The following is a 25700-nucleotide window of genomic DNA, read 5'->3' on the forward strand; positions in this document are numbered from 1 at the left end:
CAGATAGTGTATCAAAAATGCACATCCTAACACCCCTGTGATGGAAAAGAAAAGGAGGTTTGCTGGCAAAGCTGTAAGTTTTGGTTTTTTTAAATCTCAGTCCCTCATGTCCTCAGAAGAGACTTGTCACAGTTAGGCAACTAAATGCACAAACAGCTCTGTGTACACTGAGCATTGGTGTTGTTAAACCACCAGCTGATACTCAGATAACTCTCCCTGCCCCAGCAGAGCAGGATAAGTCAGGGTGCCTGCTCAAGTGGATTTAACAGCTCCATTGGCATTAGAAGGGCTTAGAGCAGTTTATAGAGTAGTTGCTCAGGAAGCATTAAGAAGAACTTCTGGCACAGCTATACAATACCACAAACATTTGGAAATGGCTAACAGCATATTCATCACCAATTTTGTGTTGGCCAGGATATTAAACTGTTGTTCTTCTATTAGCAACCAAAGATTGCTTATCTCTGTGAAATAAAATCTCAGCTGAGGGGGCAGCCTGATAGCATTGTCACAACTGGGCATCAACTAGACAGTTCTTTCATATGCCCATCAAGGATTTTTTTAATTGGAAAATAACACCAGCTGCATGCTGTCAATAATATGCCATCTTGTTCGTGTTCCATCCCATGTTACCCACAATTGTGATAGAAAATAAAAGAGCAGCTGTTATATAAAAAGAAAAGACAGTTGGGAGAAAGCAGGCACATTTTTGAAGCCCTACAAAGCTACTGCTATCCGCTATCATGTCCTTGTAGAGAGAAACAGAGAGATATTTTTGGAAAGCCTGAAAGATCTGCAGTTGCTGAACACAAACAGTACCACACATACAGAGAATTTAAGCATGTGCAGAAACACCTGACCAAAGCCTTCACTAAAATAATTCCAAAAGTCTTTTGAGAAGCACATATGTTTTTGATGTTTTCTTATTCTTTAAATCAGTAAATTCTTATTCTTAAATAAATACCAAGTTTCTGTTTGCAAGCCAGCAGGGTGAGTGCAACAGAAGCCATGGTGCTGGGTGGACACTGAGTACCGCTGGTTTTTGAGGATCCTCACAGAAGTGGTCTTACCAAGTGGTGCAGGAAAGGCCATCAATGTGACTTTGAACCCATGGCCAGCACTGAAGAAATTTATTTCTGCTACCACCTCATGGCTCCCATCAAGGAGCTCAGCAATTCTCCATGTGCATTCATTGCTGAATGAGTCCCTGTCAGCGCCTCTCAAAGGAGGGCACAGTGCAGGAGTTCCCTCTGTCCTTTCTTCTGCCTGCTGTGCACACTGAACCTCCTGCACTCACCACAGCCTCTGCAGAGGTTTGTGCAATCATGGCTCCTAACAAGGAACATAAAGAGCACTGCTCTTTTCTCGCAGACACCATGCAGCTTTATCTCTACAAAACAGGAGTCTCTATTCAGTGTCTTAAAGAATTCTTACAGTTTTGCAGGACTTTATATGTTTTTTGTCTAAATATGACCAGCAACAGGCAATGTCCTGAGGCAGTCATCCAGTAAGACCAATTAATTTTGTGTACACAGGGGTTTTTTTATATCTCAGTGTGCAGTTCACACTCATTGAACTAATATCAAATCAGTATCAAGACCTGGAAAAACAATACAGTTTATCTCTACTTGCTCATGGCAAGACAACTCGATACCATCAGCAGTGCTTCCCTGAAAAGTTTGATCTCACCTATACCGTGTTATATGTCCCCAAGTGAAAAGAGATCATGATAAAAATTCATAGGGTTCCCATGCTAGGAAAATAAATTAGGCTTTAACCTCTTACATGGGAGTTTGTATATCTGTAGATCAGTATATGTCTTGAGAGATAATCTACAAATGTGAAAAACCCAGTCATGTTCCTTGTTGCAGGAGTTACCTTCATGTTGACTAACTAGCTGCGTAAGCTCCCTGCTTTCCTGCAGCACTGGAAAGTACTGGGTTAAAGAACATGAGCGGGAACTGGACAAATGAGTGCAGTAAATCCAGAAAAGCAAAATTTGACCCAGTAGCAGAACTGATTGCAAGCCTGAGGGAGGTGTTATTTGCAGCAGTAACGCTGCTGTTTGTGAGATGTTTGGTAAAGCAGACAGGTATGTCTGCCTGGCCTGCTGCTGGACAATTGAGAGGGTGTCTGCATGGGATTTGGTTGTATGTTGGAGAGGACACTGGTTTGCCCACACTGCCCTGGGTGTGTTACTGCTGGACTCAGTGCAGCTTTACTGGAGCTGGGGCAGGAACCTACTTGCTAATGTTTGTCCTCTGAGATGAAGCTACAGGTTCACCTCATCCAGGGAAGAGACTGGCCATAGTAATTACTGAGCATGTTAGAAAATGTACACAGGAAACATTCAACAAAGTTAAGGCAATAAAGTATAAATGTGCACACATTATACCAGCGTCTGCAAGGTAGGGAGGTACTAAAAAAAAAAAAATTGGTTTAAAATAAGCAGAAAACTATAAATAAGACAGAAAAATTGATGAAAGAAGGTACCACTGGAGACAGAAAATTAAGTGAGACCATAGCAACATCTGGGCACCAAGTCCATAAGGGAAATGCTGTCTTTTACCTCAGGACATGGCTGGAGTAACTACGTTTGCTTTACTGGACATACTATGGATGTGAATTAATGTAACAGAGGAAAGAAAGGTTCTTTTAGTTGTACTAGAAGAGTTGTGAGATATCAAAGAACTAGCAGTAAAATTAGTCTTGCTGACTGTTACAACCTGTGTTTCAAACTCATCACAATCCCATTTAAAGTATTCAAAGGCAGGTGAGACAATGGTGCTGCAATACAAAGGGAAATGGTAAACCTAATATCAGACATGCATAATTATTTTTTTAGCAGCTCTGCAAATCTTTCTGGAAGAAGCAGTCTTCCTCAGTATCCCTGGTACGGGCATGTTCTAATTCTTAAGTCCAGGCCTTGTGACTACACCTGCTGTGCTCGTGAGTGTAGCAGAAATGAAGAGCTAATCTACAGTGTTTGTTTCCCGTCATGCAATATACAGTGATGGCATTTTAATCACAGAAGAGGTTTCATCGTTCCTCTGTGTAAAGGCAGAGCTAACAAGGGATCCAGCCATGTTCCAAGCATTCACCAGCCCAGCCCAGCTGTGGGGAAAAGGACTGTTTCTAAGAAATACAGTCTGTGTGCATGAATAAACACTGTTGGCTTGGTCACATAGTTGTTCAACAATTTAGTTATAATTTCCAAGAGCCTTGGAGAGCAGGAGATATGGGGTACTGTCTTACTATTTGTCTTTGAATGTTTAATAGATGACTCCTCTGTTAGTTCAGCTGTGATGCATTCGATTGCCCTATTAGCTCAAAATTAGCATTTGCATTTTTGTGTTTTTAAGCAAGATCAGAGTTGATGAGGAAACAGTTTTTACTTTTAGATTATGTGCAGTGTTTGAAATTTAACCCAAATTCTACCATAAGGCTGCTTTGAGCTTCAGCCTGCTAAGCAGAGCTGCTTATGTTGACATTCTGCAAACTTCACTTTTCCCTGTTGTGCAGAAAGGCCATAGTTCAAAACAGGCTGGATAAAAGGAGAGGAAAAGCCACAGAATTTCTCAGTGACAGCTTGTTTTTCCTTGACACTATTCATAAAACTTCTTCCAGAAAGGCACTGCGCTGCTCAGAATACATAATGCCCGCATCAGGAAAAAAAAAAACTGAAAAAAAAAAAGAAACACCCAACACTTGTTCTGTGCCATCAGAGGAGCTCCTTGCAGTGAAAAGGGAGCTGTGAAGATGAGAGATTCACTTTGCAAGCTACAACAACTTCTCTGAAGCCCAGAAATTATGCATATTCAGCCAAATATATGTAAATCTATTTTAACCCAGCTGTGAAAGATCCCCTGAAGTAAGCTAATAAAGAGCAGCTGTATATGTTTAAGCTTATCCCAGGCATACTAGAAAGGTCCCAGAATGTGCACTGAGCTTCTTGTACGTCATTAGAGGAAATGCTGCAGACTTTAAAGGAAATTTGTGTTTTAAGATGCAAAGCAGCATAAAGTTTGTGTCTGCCGAGACAAGCTACAAAAGAATTAATTTTCCTTGACATTTGGATTTTATAATCTTGTTTTTAACTACTGTGAATGCCTCTGTTTTATGGTTTTTGGGGTTTTTTTAAGCAACCTGATATGTCTGCTTATTCTCCATCGTACAGAGGCATCTAAAATTATCATTGCTCACCAGGAAAGGGTGAGAGGTGAAGGAAAGTACTGAAATCAGGAAAGTTCAAAATTATCTCCACCTGCCAGTGGGAGAAAAGTTGTCAAATGCTTTCTAGTGCAAGGGCTAGCCCTCAGCTGAGCCACTGGGACAAACAAAATGGGGCTGGCTTCAGGACTGTAATGACTTTCGTTATATTATACATGCAGGAGGTTGTGTCAGGCAAGCTTTCTCCCATAACTGCAAACTTAACAAACTGGGTCATTTACAGAAGTACTGCTCAAAAGTAACACAGTTAAAAAGCTTTAAGACCTTCCTATTCCAGTCTTTTTCAGTCTTGTCTCTCCTTCACTCTGCTGGGGGTGGAAATTGCCTGAGCATGAATTTTCTGGTTCAGGTTTTGTGATTTCCATCTATAATAATCCCCTGTTTCAAAATTTACAAGTGTCAATTCACAAGGCCATGGTGTGAATTTTGTATGGCCACTGTAGCATGCAGAAAAATTGGATTGTGGGCTCATAATCAAACTAAAACCAGGTAATTTAAATCCATTCTTAAAATGTTGCTTCAAGAGTCACAAGCTATATCATATGGACGTGTTGATCTCCCTTCCTTTTGTAAATTACAACCATCTTTTTTCTATAGAGTCATGTTGGCAATCATTCATGGAGAGTGGAGAAAAATTATAAAATGATGAACCAGCTGAAAGAAGAAATTAAACCACTGTTAAAGATCAGTTGATAAATTTGTCCTGGAGGGATTGTTTCTGAAATAGGTCTGATAAGGGAACAGAAAACCCTAACAGAGGCCACGAGAGCTGATCAGATTGCTTAGGTAGTTTTCAAAGCTTTGTTGCAGATTACTTCAGTCACATTATTTATTGATTTTTTTTCATAGTTCTGAAGTATGATTTCTTCTCATATCTCCAATGATCCCCAGGCTTTTTGTAACTGCAGGTTTTTTCTTTAACAAATTCATTCTCTTTCCAGCTTCATGCACCCACTTTTTCCTTGCTGGATACTCAGACTACTAGCTCAGGCAGCTGGCTTTGAGAGCCCTAGGGTGGAGTATGAAAGATGGATTGCTTTTCTCAACACAGTCATGCAAAACTTTAGAGTTTTAGACCTTTACGAGTCAACTATACAGCTTTACTGAGAGGGAAGACAGGGGAAAGCATTTTACAGCAGCTTTAAGTATGAATGTTTAGGCTGGGCTTTTTCCTAGCTGGTGACACCAGGAGTTCAGAAAAATGGGTACTGTTAGTGTTGCACTGAGCCAGCACAATGAGTCCTGGCAGCCAGAAAAAAGATGAAGAAAAGGTGTTCTCACTGTTTTCAACACAGCAATTCCATTAAAGTGGCAAACACCAAGTCATTGGGATAATAGTGTGGTTGGTTTATATAAAATCTTCAAATTATTCCTTCAGGAAAACATAAGATCTCAGAAGTGCATGGTAGACTTTGATCATTCCTCTGTTTTTCTGACACTGAAATCTCAGAGTTCAGTCTAAATTTGTCTGGAGATCTTTTGTTTGGTTGTTTTCTGGAGGTTGTTGGTTTTTTTTTTTTTTTAATTATGATTGCTAGTTAAAAAAGAGGAAGAAAGCTTGTTAATACCTGCAGGGATTTTCCAGTCTGAAATAGTGTTTTAGCAGCATGAGACTACCTGTAAATACATTTCTAACACCTGGAGACACATGTTGAAAACCTTTTCAGTGGTATTTTAGAAAGATATTCTGAAGCCAATAAAACCCTCCATTCATAATGAGGTTTTTCACCAATGTTTCTTGCAAGCGTAAGGTGAGGGAAATGTACATCCTACAGAGAAGCTTGCACTGAAGAATGAAATTAACTGCTGAGTTTTCCCCTTAGATAACAATGGTAAAGAAATCATTGTGCTTTTCTGGAACAATGGCTTTTTCAGTGAAAAGTCTCAAGTGATTTTGTAGCTATTGGAGATGGACGTGGGCTTATTCCCATTTAGCTAGAGAGGTGACACTTAACACCGCGATGACACTCATGCCTTAACTGCTCTCAGTGTGTGGTCTGGAGATAAATATTACCTTATTTCCTGATAGTCATTCCCTCATTTCCCTTCCAAAACATCATTCTTCATTTCCCACTTTGGTGTTTCAAGTTCCATGTGTGTCACCATTTTGGGTTATTACTTTACCTTTGGAAAGACAGTCAATGACAGCTCCCTGTGGATCTGATCACAGAGCAATTGTGGTGCTTGTGGCATGTAGTCTTCCCATTTCCCAGGACACACCTGTGCCAGCCATAAGTCATTTCTTTGTCTCCACACTGCAGCAAACTGCAGTGCTCAGACTGAAAGGTGTTACTTTTCAGGACAGGTAGCTGTTATTCATACACAGGAGCTTGCAGTGGCAAGCCAGGTATCGCTGTCTGTATCAGAGTTATCCTTACCAGCTTCAGCCTCCTTGTGGAAGAGGGCAGCATCCAAACTCTTGTATCACCAGAAGTCATCAAGCTATTCAAATTGGGGAATGATTTGCTGCTTATTTTCATTTTTAATGAGTTGTGAGGGTTATAAGCTGCAATTTCAGTTTGTACTCACTGCAAAGCATACACCAGAACTTAGACTGAAAGGAATGTGGCTGTGGGGCTTTTCTTCATGTCCTGCCATTCATGTCACACAGGGATCACAGGTGAGACAAGGAAATTTAGGCTTCATCATGAGATGTTTCTTTTTATGCTGTACATGCTAAAAGGATACAGAGCTTTTTCCGGGCCTCTGGAGTCCAGGTCTCCTTTCTGCAGATGCCTGTTTTAATTGCTGTTCTCCTGAGACAAACACCTTACTTCAGATCTCTTTCCAGGGAGACCTTTGATCAGCACTTTTCAACTGCAGCTTTTTAGCAGGTTTTAGCTTGCTTTCACTTACTTCTGAGAAGATAAGTCAAAGGCTTTAGAGAAGTCAAGAGCTGTCATACTTACTTCTTCCCTACAAAAAGTAAGCTGTTTATCCTGCCAAGAGAGGAAGCTTGTCTTGTTTAACATAATTTACTTTTGGAAAATTTGCTTTGCCTTTTTTTTTCCCTTTTTAATTACTTTATTCTTTGGGTGCTCATTAAATTGATTGCTTTATTACTTGTTCTAGAGCTACCTCCATTTGAAAGATTTTACTGGTAGGTCTGTTTTGTCCTCCATTTGGCTATTCTCAAAGGCATGTAATACACTTGTCCTTTTCCAGAGCTCTTTATGCGTGTACTTCCCCCAGTGTTGCCCAAGATAGCTTACAATGTCTAAAAATTGCTTTGGCTATCTCCTTGAGCTATGGGGGAAAAAATTCCTTAAGACAATTTTTAAATGTCTGGTATCTAAGTAGGTTTACTTCTTTTTTCTATCATGGTCCACACTTACTCCCTGACTTTGTTGCATTTCTGATTACAGATCAGAGTGGGGATTTGATTTTTTTAAGCAGCAGCAGGAAAAGGAGTAACTGGTTCAGTCTCCATGTCGTCCCTTGTCTGTCCTCCTTTGATTAAGTTTTTTGTGTTGATATTCATTATTCTTATTCAGTTATGCTCATGCAATATATTCCTTAGAATGAACTTAATCCCTTTGTGATTTTTTTCATTTTAATTACATTGCTGCCCTTGGAATTTCTTTTCTATTACAATTAGAAAGAATAGCTTCATCAGTATTTTCATACACATCTTGCTTTTTAACTTGATTTTTTTAGCATAAGTACTGTCCAAAAGCCTGAATGATTTTGTTAATTGGTGAAAAGAGGGAGCCTCACTTTCCTGCTTATGATAGTCTAGCATACAGGAGATCTATATCTTTGTATAACCTCTGGTCTTTTCTGTATTATTCTTACCCAGAGACATATCACAAATCTGCCTTTCCCATCTCCCACAACTTTCATAATAGTATACGTATTATTGACATAAAATGTAATATCTCCTTGCTCATTAGTTACAACTACCTTTAGCTAGATCAGTGCTGTACTCATGGGATTTATACATATCCTAGCTCATTTCTGAGTTGAATCACTTGAAGGTCTGGAAGCATTTTTCAAAGTGTCCTCTTAACCAACCAGCCAGCCCAAACTGTGTACCTTAGCTAGAGGCTCTGCTGGAAGAGGGAATCAATTATGCAAAGCAGTACAACACAATACCAGATCAGGTCTTCTCTCTCATTAGATGAGTGAGAAGAGGTGATTTTGCTTGTTCCAGACTGTTACAGTGCAGGGTATACTGACTGAGAAAGTGAACGGCAACGTTAAGAGATGCAGACAAAAGGACATGGGATGAAATTACAGAAAGTTAATGGAGGAGGAAGGATCAGGTTGTCTATGGGAATCAAAATAGCCATGGAAAAGGGAGAATATCAGGTGACTAGACTGTCTCTTTTAGTAGCCAGAAATAATATTACATCACATGTAGGGGGACCCTGAACTTGTAAGCCCAACTGTGATTTGTAAAGGAGAGAGCTTAAAAAGAAGCGTCCAGGGAGGTCAGTAAATGTCAGAATGTTTGGGGCATTAGTGACACAACATGTAAGATCTCATCCCTGAAGATGCAAATATTTGATGTCATCTATTTCTTTGTAGCATTTTCAGGTTTACTTTTCTTTTTACCACCACCCAACTTCGGAGTACAATGTTAATACAGATAATTCTGTCAAAACGATCCCTTTCAAAATAACAGTTTGTTGTTATCCAAGGTGATAGGTCTTAATGCACTAGAGAAAATAGTCTGGGGTGTGGATTCAGACCACATAAAATGAAATAAGTAGTGTCTTTTCACTTTTGCAAATGATATATTACAAACAGGAAAGTGCTAGACATAATATTTTAAATGTATTTAATACAGAATAATAATTTTATTATTAAATAAGATGTTTTAATATGGGGACTCTTATATCAGACATATTTTACTGGTTCTATGCTGCCAGCCCATTCAGTTTTCCAGTACATGATGTCTTAAAAGTATGTCAGACAATAAATAAATGTAAGATTTTTCAATAACAGGTGTTTCCTCAAGCCTGGGAGTCAGAATATTTTACTTGCCTTTCAAAAATGTAAACCCTACATTTTTCTGATTATTTTTTTCTTCATTTTAATTCCTTGAACAACAAGTGCAAATGAAGGATGCTGGACTTGCCATGTGGACTGTGATGTTCTTTAAGAATTGCAGGCCTAAGTAAAAGCACACAGAATACAAACTGTAAAGACATGAACAGTTTGCCTCATGCTCGACATGGTGGGGATCACACACTTCCTTAGTCATCCCTCTGTGCAGGCAGTTACTGCTGATGTTAAGGTTTGACATGTTGATGGACAACAACTGCAATTATCAGCCTATAGGCTGATATATCATGTTAAATTCCAGACACCCCCACCCATACTGTGGTCATGACAGTAGGATGCTGAGCATTTCTCCTACTTTTTTATTACTTATTTTTTTAATCTATTCCAGGGACACTGATGAAGGGTCAAATCTTGCCCTTTTTTTTTTTTTTTTTTAATTTACATTGAAGTTAGTGGGATTGTTTGTATGACTAATGACACATGGAAGAGATCTCTGGTAAGAAATAAACTATATCATTAAACTGACTTTGTTTCCAGAGAAGATGAGCCTGCCTAGAGAAAAGGCACTAATGTTAAATATCCTTTAGTGTAAGAAGCATAATAAACATCAGGAAAGTTTGAGTTCAAGAGGAAAGAGCTGGAATTAGGATGTTTTAAGAGACTCATAAATTTCTGCATGTAAAACACCAGCAATGTGCACAACATCATTTCAGCTACCCCTTTCATGAACACAAAGGGTCATGCAGTCTGGACTGTGCAGGAATTTTGTCATGTGAGTACTAATGTTTTGATATCTCCTGGTAACCTAAAGCTGAAGATTTTATGTTGCTTTTTCATGCAGTGATGCAGGTTTGTGCTTAAGGCTATCACTCATCGAGTAGGACTTAGCCTAAAGCAGAAGACTGAGAGTGCAGAGCTTGAAGTTCCCCTCAGCCAGCAGAAATTTCAGGGTTGGACATGAGTTTTTGCATCCTGTCACCAGATACCTGAGAGACGTGACAGCATTTTCCCCCCGAACTCCCAGTCATGAGGAAGCTTTAGGTAGCAATGAAGTCTCCTCTAAGCTGAACAAACCAATTATTTTAAGCCACACTTCATCACTGATGCCCTGTAGTCTTTCCATCATTTTTGTGTGTTGGAATGTTGACACATTCCAATATTTTTATATGGTTGGCCCTTTTCCCACCATGGAAAAGGGCCCTTTTCCCATGACCCTTTTTCCCACCATTATGGCTGAATCATATTGAGCTTACCTCAACCAAAAACGCCATTTTCCTTCGCACAGCTGCACTCCAGCCTCTTGCTCCCAATCTATATATAAAAAAAATATTAGAATTATAGTGTCACAGGACAATTTATGTTGGAAAAGACCTCTGGGATCATCAAGTTCGACCTTTAACCTAGCACCACCATGATCTCTTCTAAACCATGTCCCCAGGTAGCACATTGACGTGCTTTTTGAACACTTTCAGGGATGATGATCCTACCACTTCCATAGACAGCTTGTTTCAATGACTGACCATCCTTTCAGTGAAGAATATTAAGTTAGTAAGATATGACTTTCCTGTCATGAATCATGCTTTTGGGCTTTGACTGTAGGTACTTACACCCTTAGGTAGGCACTGAGCAGAGATTTTGAGTTTTTTCCATGCAAAACACATTGGATAAGTTCTCAAAGGGCCATGCCTGAGAAGTTTGTGCACAGAGACTTTTTAAGGTGAAGCTTTTCCTAACTTCATTCTTCCCATCTATTTAAAACCTTCTATCTGATTCTCTGGTTAATCTCTGCAAACAGTTTTACAAGTGTAAATAAATTTGGCCACAAAATGCTGCAGAGTCTGGGATGCAAATATCAGCAGGTGAAGGATCACAGGAGAACAACACCTTTGCAGTGAAATATAGTTCCTGCTGACTGTGCTGTAACCACTAGACTGTTCTTCTACATACAGCAATTTTGTACGTGCATTTAAATTACAGAATAAGGTTTTACTGCTTCTTGCTGACAAAGAAGCTGATAACAAAGAATAGAAGAGTCTGCCTCTGAAGAAGCTTCTGGGCTTTAAAAGAGAGTTTTCTTAGAAACACTAAATTTGAAGATTGTTTCTAATTATATATTGTTTTCTGAGTTTTACCTTCCTGCCCTTACAGTTTACTATTAGGACATTTATGTGAATGCCGGATCATATTTTCTTAAGTGATCATTTGCTCTCGCTGTTTATTCTCCTTGTGAAATCATAATCCTTTGTATTGTCACAGCACAACAATTTCTGCGGCACCCAGCTGTGATGTCACGTGCAGGTGCTTATGATTTCAAGAGCTGTTTTGCTTTTAAATATAAAGTTCATCTCTTGTATGTAAATATCTCTTGTCCACCTAAATGCTGCAATCAATTTGGGACAGAAAAATGGGAACAATACTATATCTGGCCAGAATACTTATCAAAGGCTTCTGTGAAATAGTTGTAACTTTTTAATATTCTTTTAACATAGTTTGGTTCTGATTCTGGATTGTAATTACCTTCTGTACCAAAAACATGAAAAAAACTTATTTTAGGAGTTGCTTAACGAGGTGAAAGTTTTGTACCTTCATAAAGTCTCAGGAGAGCCTTGGAGTTGTATTTTCTGCCTTGGTATCTCTCCCGAAATAAGGACAACTATTACATTTCCTTTGAGCATGTGGAGCTTTTAATCCCCTGGCACTTGGGCCTTTTCTGGAAGAAGAGGTGGGAGAGATATTCCTTCAGTTCCTTGTCAAACTGTGGCTGCTCTTTGCAAACAGTGAGAACAAAACCAGAAATTTTAAAAAAAGTCAAACAAGAAACAACAACAAAAAAATTACAGGCTTTTTGCTTGTGTTTCATTAGTGCTGCTGGCTGGGTGCCTTTATCAGGAAAAAAGCTTACTTTGGAAATTTAGGGTATTCATTAATGCTGCACTAGGGACTTCAAGAGGAGGAGGTGCCTCCTCAGACAGTGGGTGCTTGGATGGCCAAGTAGGATTTGACAGTGACCTCTGACCACAGGATGAGGCATCAGGTCAAGTCTTTTAGAACAGAAAGCATAGGTTTCAGCACAGAGGTCAACCTATTCATGTGTTCAGAAAAGAGAGAGCTTTTAAAATTAAAATAGCAAGGACAGTCACCCAGCAGGCTCAATAAATTTCAACATTGTGCTCTGTCTTTCATGGTTACTCAAGCCTCCTTCTGAAACCCAGGCATGTGACATTGACTTACAAAACACATGACAAAGATAACAGAATGAAGAACAGAGAAAGAAGCCTTAAACAATATGGGATGCACTTCTTTGGCATTCACCAAGACTTTATCTCCTCTCCTCCATTTAATGGCTTTTGAATACCAATGACTTACCATAGTAAAAAAAAGATGGAGAGATCAGAAAGAGGAAGGTGAGGAATGAGTAGTATGTCAGAGGAGAGCTAAAAGATCTGCTGAAGTCAGCGTGAATTGGCCAGGGCCAGGATTTCAAAACAATTGTACTTGTGCTACAAGTAAATTAGCTTTCGACTCCTGAACTTTGTAGTCTTCAGCTGCAGATCTGAAAGCTGTACTGAAAGCTGAAGGCTGTACATGGATGATGTAGCTGGCAGGTAGAGTATGTCTCCAAATTTGAACAAGCTGATAAACAAAATCCCCCTGGCAAAACACAAAGCAACCTCCCAGGGGCACACCTTTGAATAAACTAGTTAATGATAAGTAGCCTTCCCCCCATCCCCGTTCCTCCTTTGTCTTTAGTTTGTTTAACCTCTGTATGCTGTCTATTGCAGGAGTGATTCGGGAGAGTTACCTGAAAGGTCATGATCAGCTGGTGCCAGTCACCCTGTTGGCCATTGCTGTGATTCTTGCTTTTGTCATGGGGGCCTTGTTTTCGGGAATCGTAGTGTACTGCATCTGCGACCACCGCCGCAGAGACATGGCTGCCGTGCAGAGGAAGGAGAAGGAGCTCACCCACTCCCGCCGCGGCTCCATGAGCAGTGTTTCCAAGCTCAGTGGCCTCTTTGGGGATGCTCAGTCCAAGGAGCCAAAGCCTGAAGCTATCCTCACGCCTCTGATGCACAATGGCAAGCTGGCTACCCCAGGCAGCACTGCCAAAATGCTGATCAAAGCTGACCAGCACCATCTGGACCTGGCTGCCCTGCCAACCCCGGAGTCCACCCCAACCCTGCAGCAGAAGAGAAAGCCCAGCCGAGGCAGTCGGGAATGGGAGAGAAACCAGAACCTCATCAATGCCTGCACAAAAGATATCCCCTCGATGGCCTCACCAGTGATACCAACTGACCTGCCACTCAGGGCTTCTCCCAGCCACATCCCCAGTGTTGTGGTCCTGCCCATAGCCCAGCAAGGCTACCAGCATGAGTATGTTGACCAGCCAAAAATGAGCGATGGGGCTCAGATGTCTGCGGAGGACCAGAATGCCACCCTTGAGTACAAAACTATCAAGGACCACCTCAGTAGCAAAAGCCCCAGCCATGGAGTTAACCTAGTGGAAAATCTCGACAGCATGCCACCAAAAGTCCCCCAGCGGGAGGCTTCCCTGGGGCCCCCAGGCACCTCGCTGTCACAGAGCGGGCTGAGCAAGCGGCTGGAGATGCACTCCTCTGCTTACAACGTGGACTACAAGAGAAGCTACCCCACAAACTCACTCACGAGAAGTCATCAGGCATCAACCCTCAAAAGAAACAACACTAACTCCTCCAACTCCTCCCACCTGTCCCGCAATCAGAGCTTCGGCCGGGGTGACAACCCGCCGCCGGCCCCGCAGCGAGTGGACTCCATACAGGTCCACACTGCCCAGGCACAGGCTGTGACTGTATCCCGGCAGCCAAGCCTCACTGCCTACAACTCCCTGACGAGGTCAGGCTTGAAACGCACGCCCTCGCTAAAGCCAGATGTACCTCCCAAACCTTCCTTTGCTCCGCTCTCCACATCCATGAAACCCAACGATGCGTGTACATAATCAGAGGGGGAGGGGGAGTGGGAGGAGGATGGCAATTAAGCAGAAGTTGCCCTTGAAAGCCAGTGTTCTGCAACTGTTATCACTCGCTCCTCTGAGAAGACGGTTGTTGCAAGCTGAAGATGTGTTGGATTTCTGCTCTCTGGGAAAAGTGGAATATTTTTTTAAACCCGAGCCATATGACCCATGGTTGAAGGTTTGCAACTGCAGGATTCACGCCCACAGCCTGCCAGTTCTTTGCTCAAAAGACTAACCCTCCATCAAAAACATTGAGCCAAAAGCACACAGGTGAAAATGACTGTGACATTTCACCCCCTGCCCCTAACTGCACAGTGCATTCCTGAACTGGGAAAGAGCGCTCTGAAAAGCAAAACAAATGTAAAAAAACATACAAATGTAAAAAAAAAAAAAGAAAAAAAAAAGAAAAAAACTTTAAAAAAAGGAAGAAAAAAAAAATCAATTGATAAAGCTAACTCTGACTTAACAATGGCAGAGGTTTACCACTAGCAGGTACTGTGAAATGATGCCCTTCAGTGTTACAGTCATTTGGTCATAGCAGTTAAATGCCAGCTTGGGCAAGCTACCCTTCTCTTTTAACAAATAACATGTGACTGTTAACACAAGTAACTCCTCTTATTTATTGTTCAACTTTCGTTTTTCTTAAGGAACTGACCTACATTATCATCCCGTGAGCAGCTTTTCAGAGAAGTACCTTGAAAGTTATACCTATTTAACGTGAAACCCATTAACTGGAGTAACTAGAACTCTTTTATTTTTCCAAGAAATTCACTGAGTTAGATAAGTTGGAGCTGGATTTCTGAACTTCGTGCCTGGACTGCCTGGTTAGCTGAACTAAAAAGGGGATATCTATTTAAGTCTCTCAGCTAATTAGCTGGCTGGGCCTCTGACCTAAGACAGCAACAAATACCGCAAGTTCATAACTTCTAAAGCAGCTGCAAGAGAAACTTAAAAGCTGCACATCTGTGCACCATTGCTATCAACATGGCTTTGTCAGTAGCTAATACTTTCTGTGAAGGCACCAGCTTGTGATGTGCCATCTCATTTCACCTTGCATGTGAGACGGCAAACAAAATCCTCAAACAGTGTGAACTAGCTAATATGCCGGCTGTTACCATGCATAAATTATGGTCTTATCACACGGGTTTTTCGTGGGAATATATCTGTGAATAGCCTGTTTTCTTCCACATGTAAATTTGTGCCTTACACCCTCAGTTGTGTATATTTGTGAGCTGTAGTATGTAAAACCTTTTTCTTTTTCCCCTTTGAGTAATGCAAATATTTATTGATCCTTCCTCCTCCAAGCCCCTTCAAAAACTGGAGTAAAGGCATTGAAAGAAGAATGTGGTGGTTATTTTCATAACCCCACATCCCTAAAGAAATTAGGCTAGCACCATACCCTCCAAATTTGACTTTCTAGCTGTGCCAAGTCCTCTCTCAAAACCACCCACTGGTGGTGATGCTCCCAAGGCACCATGCTGGGGGTTCTGCCTTCCCCCACCTCCCGCTCCCCCTTTACAGCATGTCAGCGTGGAGATGGTTCTCACTGGCAGCAGGAATATGACTAACACCCTTGTCCACGGAGCTGGTATATCCCCTGGCTGGGGACAGCGCGGGTGAGAGGGGCCAAGCCCTGCAGAAAGCCCAGCCGCACATCCTGCAGCATGCAGGGCACATGGAGCTAGGACAGGCAGGCAGGCTCCTGCTGTAGCTACCTGCTGCTCCAGAAGGATGCTGCATATACTTCTTTGGGGAAAAACGGGGGTTTGGTTTTTTTTCCTTTGTTTCTTTTGTGTGACTGTGCATGTAGCTAGTGTGGGAGTGTGCGTGCGCGCAGGTGTGTGCGTGTGTGTGCGCACGCAGGTGTGTAAGTTCCTTTCCAGTCTTTCAGTTTATGCAAAACGTAGCTGTGTTTTTAATCTGTTACAATAACTGTGTCAACATACTGTAGAAAAATGATGGGGATCGCTTCTAAGCTTTTTATATATATATATATATATATATCTCTACTGAACAGTATGTTTGAGTAAGGTGGTTGTTTCTGTTTCAATTTGTTTTTTAAAATTTTATACTTCCATTTGTTTTTCAGGGTTTTGGTTTTGTTTCAGAATGATTGAAAAGACAGATTTTAAGTCCACTAGCTTATAGATGGTATATACAAGGTCTGGATGGTCTACACCAAAGTGTGTAACAAGGGTGCTTGCATGTTCTTTCATTTCATCATGGCTTCTTTTATGAAACAGTTTTGTTCACCCGTAGTGAACTATGCAGACTGGAGTAGATAGATCTGTATCCAAAGCAATGTTGTTGTTTTAATAAAAACAAACTGAAAACCCTTTGAAAACAGTAGGTAGCAAGGTAATTTTTTAAAAAAAATAGCCAACTCAACACCTTTTCACCAAGCTCCAACCCCTGAAGCAGGGTTCCCTTGATATTATCCCTCAAAACATCCTCCCAAAACACAGAGATGGATAATCATGGCAACAGCTTGTGCAGCGATCTGCCTTCACAAAGTACACACAGTTACTGGGTTGACCTTGAAATGTTCATTTTGTATTCGGTGGGTCTTCTGTTTTCATCCTTTCCCAAACCCCAGTTCTCTTCCACCCTCTGCTTTGAGGGATTCATGAACCTATGTGTGCCTTTGCTTTCCACCCTTGCTATACACTCGTAGATGCAACAAATTCAGATTCTCATTTGCTGTAAAGTTGTAAAGTATTGTGATGTCACCAGTTTCCCTTCATTTCCACATCCCCCTAACATGTGATTCACACTTAATGTCGGTTGTAAAAGAAAAAAAAAGGCAGGAAAGGAAAAGAAAAAGGAGGAGAGATAGGAAATAAAAGCTTTTGATTACATATGGTAATAAAACCAGACTGTTCTACCTTGTTTCTTGTTTCCTGGTTCTCTTGTTTCTAGAGAATTTATCCTTTTCCTTTAAAAAATACAAATAAATGCAATGCTGATAATTTATATCAGGTTACAGTGAGGAAGAAATTTATTACTTTTTTGCCTCTTACAGGAGATGGGCTTTAGTGTAAGGTGCTGGTAATTAATTAAAAGTTAAATCACACATTTGCTCTCCCTCTATTCATGTTTTGCATTTAGCTTTTATAAGCTTGTTCATCATCAAATATTTATGACAGACTTGATAGTTTAAAAGAGCAAGGGCAGGATTTAGGAACATGTGGTCCACCGAAATAGATCATCATACAGATGTGACTTCATCTCCAGATTTTATGTATTAATAGCAGAGTACCCTGTACTATTTTCTTTCAACAGGCATAAATCTGTTGTGCTTCACAGGTGTGATTTAGAGGATGTTGTCTGAGACTTACTCTGCAAGAAAATAGTAGTGAACAGATAATAACAGGGAGTGTAAAAGTAATGACTCCCTAGTCCTGAGAGTCACTGGAACATACCTGGGTTCTTTGCCTAGATTTTGTGTAAATGGGATCACGTATGCAAAGCCATTAACTACGGTACAAACAAACATTGGTTATGTCCATTACTAGGCTTAATGGACTCGTTTTGTGAGCGGAGTAGGCATTGTGAAGTGTGACCCCATAGATAAAAGGGATCTAATCCAGTAATTTATCCTTGCTCAGATCATACTGGGGCTTTTCTGCCCTGCCAGTACACTCTGTACAGGACCTATTGCCTTTGTGATACATGCCACATATGTGACACGCAAATGCAGAGCATTGCACACACCAGTTTTCAGTGCCTTGCCCACATACTTGCCTGGTTTTTTCTCTGTGTGGGCTCCCTTCAAGCTGGGCACACTGGCATGCAGATGTGTGGTGTGCACACAGGGAGAATGTCTGCCTGGAACATTCTCCAAGGCGTGGGACATGCCCCAAGGAATGCTCAGGGACTCTCCAGCCTGGGGACTGAGGGCAGTGCACAGTTAACACAGTGCTCCACTCTCTGCTGCATTTGACCTGCATGCTGCCAGAGCTGCAGCAGATGGGAAAGCAAAAGCTCTCCAGGTGCTTAGGGATATGTGTTTCTTTCAGTCCTGCAGACAATCCTTTGTGAAATTCCTTTGTCTATTCTTCTGTTTGAAATGCTTTGTATAGGCAGCACCTACAGAAGCAATTCAAAGATTAATATATCTCTTTTTTTAAATTCATATAAATGCTCCTCCATAACCAGTGACAAGCCTGGAGAAAAGGGCCCAACAGTGCCCGGTGTGGTGCTGGATGTCTCATTTTGCACAGCTTCTCCATCTCTTGCCAGTGAAAGTCCATTTAAAACATAGGCATGGAGTAGGGAGGGCAAGTGCCCTAATGAGCAAACTATTTGGGGTCTGTAACTGCTCTGTTCATGCGTCCAAAGCCTGCTGCCAAAGGGAAGGTTTGTACTTTGCCTCTTAAAGCACTCTTCCCTTGGAACACTCCCTCAGAGGTGCACTTCCAGATGGCAAATACAGGTCCTCTGACAGAGAGCAGCCTTACCTTCTGCTGGGCAGGAAGGATCAGAGAGGACCTGAAGGAAATACACTGCCCCAGGGGGGTCTTGGCCAGCCGAGCAGAGGGCAGGCACCCACAGCAGCACCCTGCCAAGGAATGGCTCCTCCACTGAGAGCACACAGCTTGCCACCCAGAAGAGGCAGTGACACTGTGGTGACTTCTGACAGGGGAGGATACCACTGAGCTACTCACTGTCTATTTGAATCATGAGATCTGTCCCCTACAGGGGCTGCTGGTGCCACACTGCAGAGGCTCCCTGGGGCTGAACAGGACAAACAAGAAAGCCAAGAGAAAGCGAGGATGCTTTGAGCACTTCACTCAAGTTAGTGTCATCTTATTCATCGTATTAATGGTACTCACGTTGACCTCATTTAGCGTGTCATCGAGGATGCATGGAAGTTCCCTTCCAATCAGCATTAATTTGCATACATATTTTTACACAAAATGAAACTCAGCTGAATGACTCAAAACAATAGGTCTCTGCAAATAAATCCTGGTCCAGTGCCCAGTCCTTTCCCTCTGCCTCCAACAGACATACATTTCAAACTATACCAGAGTGTAGTTTCAAAGACAACTTCAAGTCCTGCCCCATTGTAACAGGGAATCAGGGAAACCCATCAGGGAATACTTTTTACCTGAAAGTTCTCCATGTGAAAAGAAGATGAGGCAATTGGGTCAAGCATGTGCAGTTCAGGGCACTTTGCTGCCAGTAGGATGGCCATGCACACAGCTGGTTTGCATGGAAAGGGTTGCCAGAATAAAGTGCCATAACAATGATGCATCAGCACTAACAGTAACACATGATCCACATGATGGCCAGACAAATTTCAGGGATGCAATTCTGATAATTCTTCTGCCACAGAATTAGCAGGCTGTTCTCTCCCTGGATTAGGCATGGATTATTGCTCTCTAAAGCTTGTTTTTATAGCTTGTTTAAAGCAATGAGCAGGACCTCAAGTGATAGTCTTATCCACCCCACTGCACTGAGGCAGGATCAAGCAAACCTAACCCATTCTTGATGACTGATTGTCTTACCCTTTCCTTGTAAACATATTTTACTCTGAGCAGTGAAAGTCACCCAAGGGATCAATATCAAGCATTTCAGAGTGTCTAAAGAAAATAACAAGCTAAGAAAGGGAGTTGGACTGCCTTAGTTAAGGCCAGTTTTCTATTTATCCAATTAAAGTTAATTTCCCAGAAGTATGGCACCTGCTCCAATGAACAAGTGTTAGAGAGACACATTGTGTGTGTAATATTCATATGCTTCCGGCTGATGCATGTGTCTGCTATGAGTCTCTAAGTAGTCTTTTTATTACTCTTTTTCCTTTCTTTTAAAAAGTGGAGATACTTTTCAGAATACGTACTAAGTCCATCTTCACATACCTTGTGCAGAACAATGATGTGTTAGCCATATTCATATGAATAGAAACAGGTAAATAGTCATATATCCCCTGACTGTAATTTAAACAGTGCAAGTCAGTAGGGAAAAGCTATAATTGGAGTCAGAGTAAGTGAGGTGAAAATTGCTAGGTGGCAGTACCATCTGCATCTTGTTTTAATTAGCCAAGTTTATTGTCAGAATATAAAACTTTCTGCTATTCAAGTCCCTGGCTTATTTCAGCCATCAGTCCAAAGTGATTGCTACATGTCTGGGTAAGCACAATTACTGATCAGCAAAGGAGAATTATCCTCCCCACTGATCTGGCTAACAGTAACCATGTCTAGAAGTCAGGATAAAAATATGACTAACCAAGATCATTGTCATATCTGCTTAGTGTTTCATGACAAACTCTATTAAGGCTAACAGAACCACTGTTAATTCAATTAGATCAGTGTTTTCCTTTGCTGGCCATGATGCATTTGGAAGACCAGCAACTGTATGCAGAGCATGGCAGGCAGTCCGCTGCAAGGAATAATAGCATCATAAATAATATATTAAGACGAAGACAAATCTAGCATGCTGCAGTCAGAGCACATCAGGCTTATAGATGAATCCTGCAATATCACAAGGAGGTGGGGGAGGAAGAAAGTAGCTATGACAGGAAATTATAGAAACTGTAAATGACAGGGACTACAGGAGGGGAAAAAATTCATTAGGTCAGCTCTTTAAGCAAAGTGCTTGGGAAGCACAGGACAGCCTGCTGGCAGCCATGGAGGCCCTGTGAGCCCTCACATTTATCCTCCTTAAAATGAAATAGCAGACGTCGAGTGCTGTATTTAAAGGAAGATGATAAATAATGGAAAATGACTGGCAAAGCCCTCAGTGGAAGCTCCTCCCTTCCTCTGGCCTGCATGCCCTGCCCTAGCACTCAAGGCCCTCACGGTCTCTGCAGAGCGGGGCTGCGATGGCCACGCCCTCCAGAGCAAGCAGGTCGCCCTCATGCAGAGCAAGGCCCCAGCACCCGCTGGGCACTGCCCTGTTTTGGGGAGCACCTTGCACAGCATGGGGCAGCCCCAGGCACAGGGAGCTCAGGACAGACGAGCCTTTGTTCCACCCGCTGGATCTGGGCTGGCAGGGGGCCCACACCAGCGCTGGGCACCGCTGCGCCACAGCCTCCACAGCAAGTAAGACGTTGTGGAAACCCTGTTCAAACCTCTTCCATGTTCACAGGAAAAGAAACCAAACCACTTCAGGGAATGTGCCAGTAAAAAGGTGCTGATAAGAGCTTCGTAAAGCAATTTCTGCCTTTTGGGGGATTTTCTTTGCATTTTCTTCTATATATCTATACAGCCTAGCTGCTAGAGAAAGTCATTCCATGTCAGAAAAAAAAAAAAAAAGAAAAAGAAAAAGAAAAAGCCAGCTAGAATATTTTGTTTCTCTGAGTTCTGGAAATTATTACATAATCTTATCCATTTTCTGAGTCTAAAATATTCAGACTGCTGATAGAAATATTGCTTCTGATGGTGCAGCAAACTGCAGATTGAGCTTTTATTAAATGCTGCATAAATTGTCTGTGAAGCAACCTTTTACGAGATATGGTGGTTCAAACAATTTTACAAAGAGCAGGAGACAAAGAGTTCCTTTTACACTGTAATGGTTTCCTAGGAAACACTGCAAAATGCAACATGATATCTCTTTGTGGAAGTTCAAGGACTTGTGTGTGCTAGTGTATGTTTCTCCTGACCCTCTTTTTTTTTTTTTCCTTTTCTTAGTGTGGTGTATAGTATTGCTGGCCAGTTTTATCTTTTGATGGTAAAACAAGAATAGGATAGGCCTGTACCACAGCAACCCACAATCTGAAGGACATTTTCCTCTTTGATAATCAAATCTCTTCTCTAAACAGAAAAGAAAAATGTTGATAGAAACCAAGTCTTTTAATCTGTAGCACTGTGGTTTCACAATAAGGAAAAAACAATGACTGAAAATGCCCAGAGTCAAGTTTCAGGTTTCAGATAGTCCTCATGGCTGACCCAGAGTATTTTCTTATCTCTGTGGAGCCTGCAGTACACGACATAAACTTATAGGGTTAAAGCAGATATCAACTGCCTGCGAAGATATCCAAAACTATTCAGAGATCTGGACATATGTCCGATTTTCCTTAATTAAAGGCTAATAATCCACCCATCTGAGACAAGCACTTTGCCCTTCCCTATGTGCAAGCAGTGTGTCCCCAGAAGTGTCAAGTTCCTGACCAGGACAGCTCAGCTGTTTAACCAAACAGGAGGTAACTGAGCTGGCCTGGCTGCAAGCCCTTTCATTAGCTGTCCTACTCTCATAGATGCTAATAGGGATGTAGCATTAGATGCACTTCCTGTACATGATAAAGACCGCAGGAATGTTGATGTATAAAACACTTTGCCCCATCCATAGCTATTCTTAAGACCTCGATATGCTGAAGTCCTTAGCTAGACAATACATGAGCCCATGCAGTGCTGCTACTGTGTCTGTCATCCTCCCAGCTGCAGTCTGGGCACTCAGACCCATGCACTTCTGCCCAGAACTATGTCCAGTTACAAAAGCATACTGGCCCGAGTGCAGAAGCACTACAGTACTGTATACAAGGCAGCAGAGCCAGACACACGGGGCCAAAGCTCCAGCATGGCTCAAAGCAAAAACACCCCATTTCTTGCAGAACATTTTACAAGCAGTTGTTTTGCAACAGACTAAATAAAATTTCTGAACAGGGCTCGGAATATGATTTATGTCCTAGGACTCCTTTTGCCTAGTTTGGAGGAAGTACAAGCAAAACTTCAGAAATAGTTGCACTGAATTTAAGCAAAGTGTTATTCATAGGTTGTCCCTGCCAACCTCAGCCAGCAAACCTCCCTGAGTTAACCAGACTTCCCCTTTGGAAAGCACACAGCCAGTGCACTGATCCTTACTGCTGCCTCCCCACTCCAGTTACTCAATTTTACTATCTTGTTCCTTGGTCCTTTGTTCCTCAAGCAGAGTCTGGAACTGTGGCAAGATGCAGTGTACATGGTGATGTATTTGTCTCTGGTCCCAGGAAAGGTCCCTGGAGAATTTCTGTTCTGCAGGTAATTGACAAATGGAGGAAAACTCTCGGAACAGAATCCAGAGAGTTTAGCTCATGTTTATAAGCCCAGGATAATCCAAACAGCAGGTCAGCTAAGAACTGACATTTACTGTTGGTGCAAAATGTGAACTTTGGTGAACTACTGAATTTGTCAGGTTGTGCAGAGAGCAGCATTTGGTCCAGATGTGCACTCTGGAAGAGTTGGAATGCATTACTGCTGGCAACACAGTTACTGACCCAAAGTCTTGACCTGAAACACAATTTCGCCCAGTGAGCTCCCTGTTTTAAAACTGGGACAGAATGACAGATTTACTGGGCAGGGCCACAGGGCCCCTCCTGAAGAGACCGCATTGCCAACTGCATTAAGAATGGTGCTGAGCTTCTTCCAAACTAACCGAGGCCAGACAGCCATTGATACTCCATGAGAACCACTGCCCTCCAAGCCAGTAAATCTAAAGGAATTACCTGACAGAGCTGAACAGGCATAAGGCCGTGCCATGCCTGTGAGGGCAAATTGCAGACTCAGGACCTGCTTCCACTCTCCTTGTTCCTGTCCTATTAATTGTGTGGACATAATTGATTATTCTGCGTGGCACCCAGAAGCTGTACTCATGGATGTGTTGGAAACACAGAGGACAAAGCAAAAGGGCTTGGCTGATGCAGCCTGTAACACTGTTTTGTTCATCCTCTGCTGTATTGGCTCTGTTGTACTAATAGGATTAAAAGACATTTAACTGAGATTTCATGTTTGAGATCAGCAGGTAATTAAGCCCACATCGATGCACTACAGTTATATAAACACTTTCTGAGTAGAAATGCATCCCACTTACTGTCCTAAACACTTTACTCAGAGTGCCCAGTTATTAAAGATTTAAATAATTCACATCTACATTCAAATAGCTCTTCTTTACTCTAACTGATGTGTTTAAATATCTCCTAACTGTAGTGCACCTTCATTTAGAGTTTAAAATCCTGTGCAGGCAAACACACTTAATGATATAAGTCATACCAAACATTAGTCAGTGGAGGGAAATCTGATTTTCAGGAAGGGACTTTCTGAAGTGCAGGACTCTTGAGTTGCACAGGCTGCAGCTTTGGTTCAATCTCCCAGTGTAACCAGCTCAACACAGAGATTGTTTAGATGGTCTAGTCTCATCCACAATTAGAGCTGATACAAGATCTCACTTGATACACAGAATATGAAATGCATTAGGTTGACTGACAGAAAACTAAATAGTGTCCAGAGTATTTGCTTTTAAATGCACATGCCATTTAGTATAACAAATGCAACTCAATAGTAGTTCTTTTGTTCATCTTAATTTTTGAATGAAAAAATCTACCTGAAGTTTGAACCACTAGCTCTAATGCTGGAAAGGACATTACTTAGAATTGGTCTAAAAGCAATAAAAACTAATTTTCCCTCTGTGGATTCTGTGACTATGTTATATAAAAGAAAGTAAACTTATAAACTCCCCTGACCTATATAAAGATGTATGTGGTCTTTCCCCATTGCTTTAATTATGTAAATTAAGAGCTGCCCTATTAGCTCAGATCATGGAGGCAGTTTCTTATGTGGATTTGGCTTGTCTGTGGGACTTTCCCCACATGAGAAGGGGAACACCTCAGAGTCACTGCCATTTCTGTGTCTGGCACTGCAAAATGCAGGTGCTGTGAGAGTTGCAGGAAGGGGCACAGCTTACAAGCATCAGCCTCTGCAAAGGGTGCTCCCAGTCATCGGTGGTGGTTGCACAAAAGTGGTCATTGCTCCCTTCCAGCCCAGAAGTCTGCCTGCTTCCACAGATCATTCAGCCTGATCTGGAGAGCACAGGGGAACCTTCATGTATTTCAACAAGGGTGTGATTCAGGCTGCTCCTTTTTAAATCCTTCTTTTTCCTCTCCTTTCCCCCTTATCATGCTGCCTGCCCTACTGGGACTACTTTGATGCAGGAGAATAGGCTGGATAACACATTTTATGAGCAGGCAAAGCGAGGACTGAAGCCATTTTGTCCCAGGCTACCTGCAAACCAGCAGCAGGGACAAGGGCAGTCACGAGGTCCCAGGTCACCATCTCATACATTCTCTCTGCATTGCCCAGCATAACTGGCAGGTTTGAGGAAAAGCACAGCTCCATAAGCCTGGAGAGTGGTGGCAGAAACAGAGAATCAAAGGAAAGGGGGTTGAATGGAAAAGAATTATCTTTTGTGAAGAATTTACAAACACGGCAGGCACACGGATATTCCTGTTTCAATAAAAAGAGCCAGGAACAAGGCTGAACTTTCCCTGAGCATGGAAGAATAAGAAGAGGAGCTACTGGTGTGAGAGGAGGAAGGAAAGCAGGCTGCTGCCTCAGGGAGCGAGGGCCACGAGTCACCAGGGAGGGGTTCACAGAGTTCCCCAATGCTGTCTCTGGTGAGGTGTGTTTGCACCTGCAGCTACAGGCTGGGCATGAGCTGTGCCACCACTTTACACCAGCCCTACTTGCGCCTGCCGTGCCCCTTGGCACTGCCTGGATGCTCACAGGAC

General features: G+C 42.0%; 1 protein-coding gene and 1 long non-coding RNA gene across 9 annotated transcripts in view; one reads left to right on the forward strand and one right to left on the reverse strand.

Moving 5' to 3' along the window:
• The window catches only part of SEMA6A (semaphorin 6A), a 121570-nt gene extending 104475 nt beyond the window's left edge, over window positions 1–17095 (forward strand). For all 8 annotated transcript variants that reach the window (XM_074532820.1, XM_074532818.1, XM_074532822.1 and 5 more), the window contains one exon: window positions 13020–17095. In XM_074532820.1, the coding sequence (XP_074388921.1) occupies window positions 13020–14209 (1190 nt within the window). In that variant the 3' untranslated portion in view covers window positions 14210–17095. The remainder of the gene's footprint in view (window positions 1–13019) is intronic.
• LOC141727084 (uncharacterized) lies at window positions 7–13025 on the reverse strand. The gene is made up of 2 exons (XR_012578117.1): window positions 11821–13025; window positions 7–10548 (listed from the first exon to the last, which is right to left on the reverse strand). It is a non-coding gene; the product is annotated as an uncharacterized LOC141727084 (long non-coding RNA).
• Window positions 17096–25700: the final 8605 nt, after the last annotated feature.

Source organism: Zonotrichia albicollis, chromosome Z (genome assembly GCF_047830755.1).
Source record: "Zonotrichia albicollis isolate bZonAlb1 chromosome Z, bZonAlb1.hap1, whole genome shotgun sequence".
Taxonomy (NCBI): domain Eukaryota; kingdom Metazoa; phylum Chordata; class Aves; order Passeriformes; family Passerellidae; genus Zonotrichia; species Zonotrichia albicollis.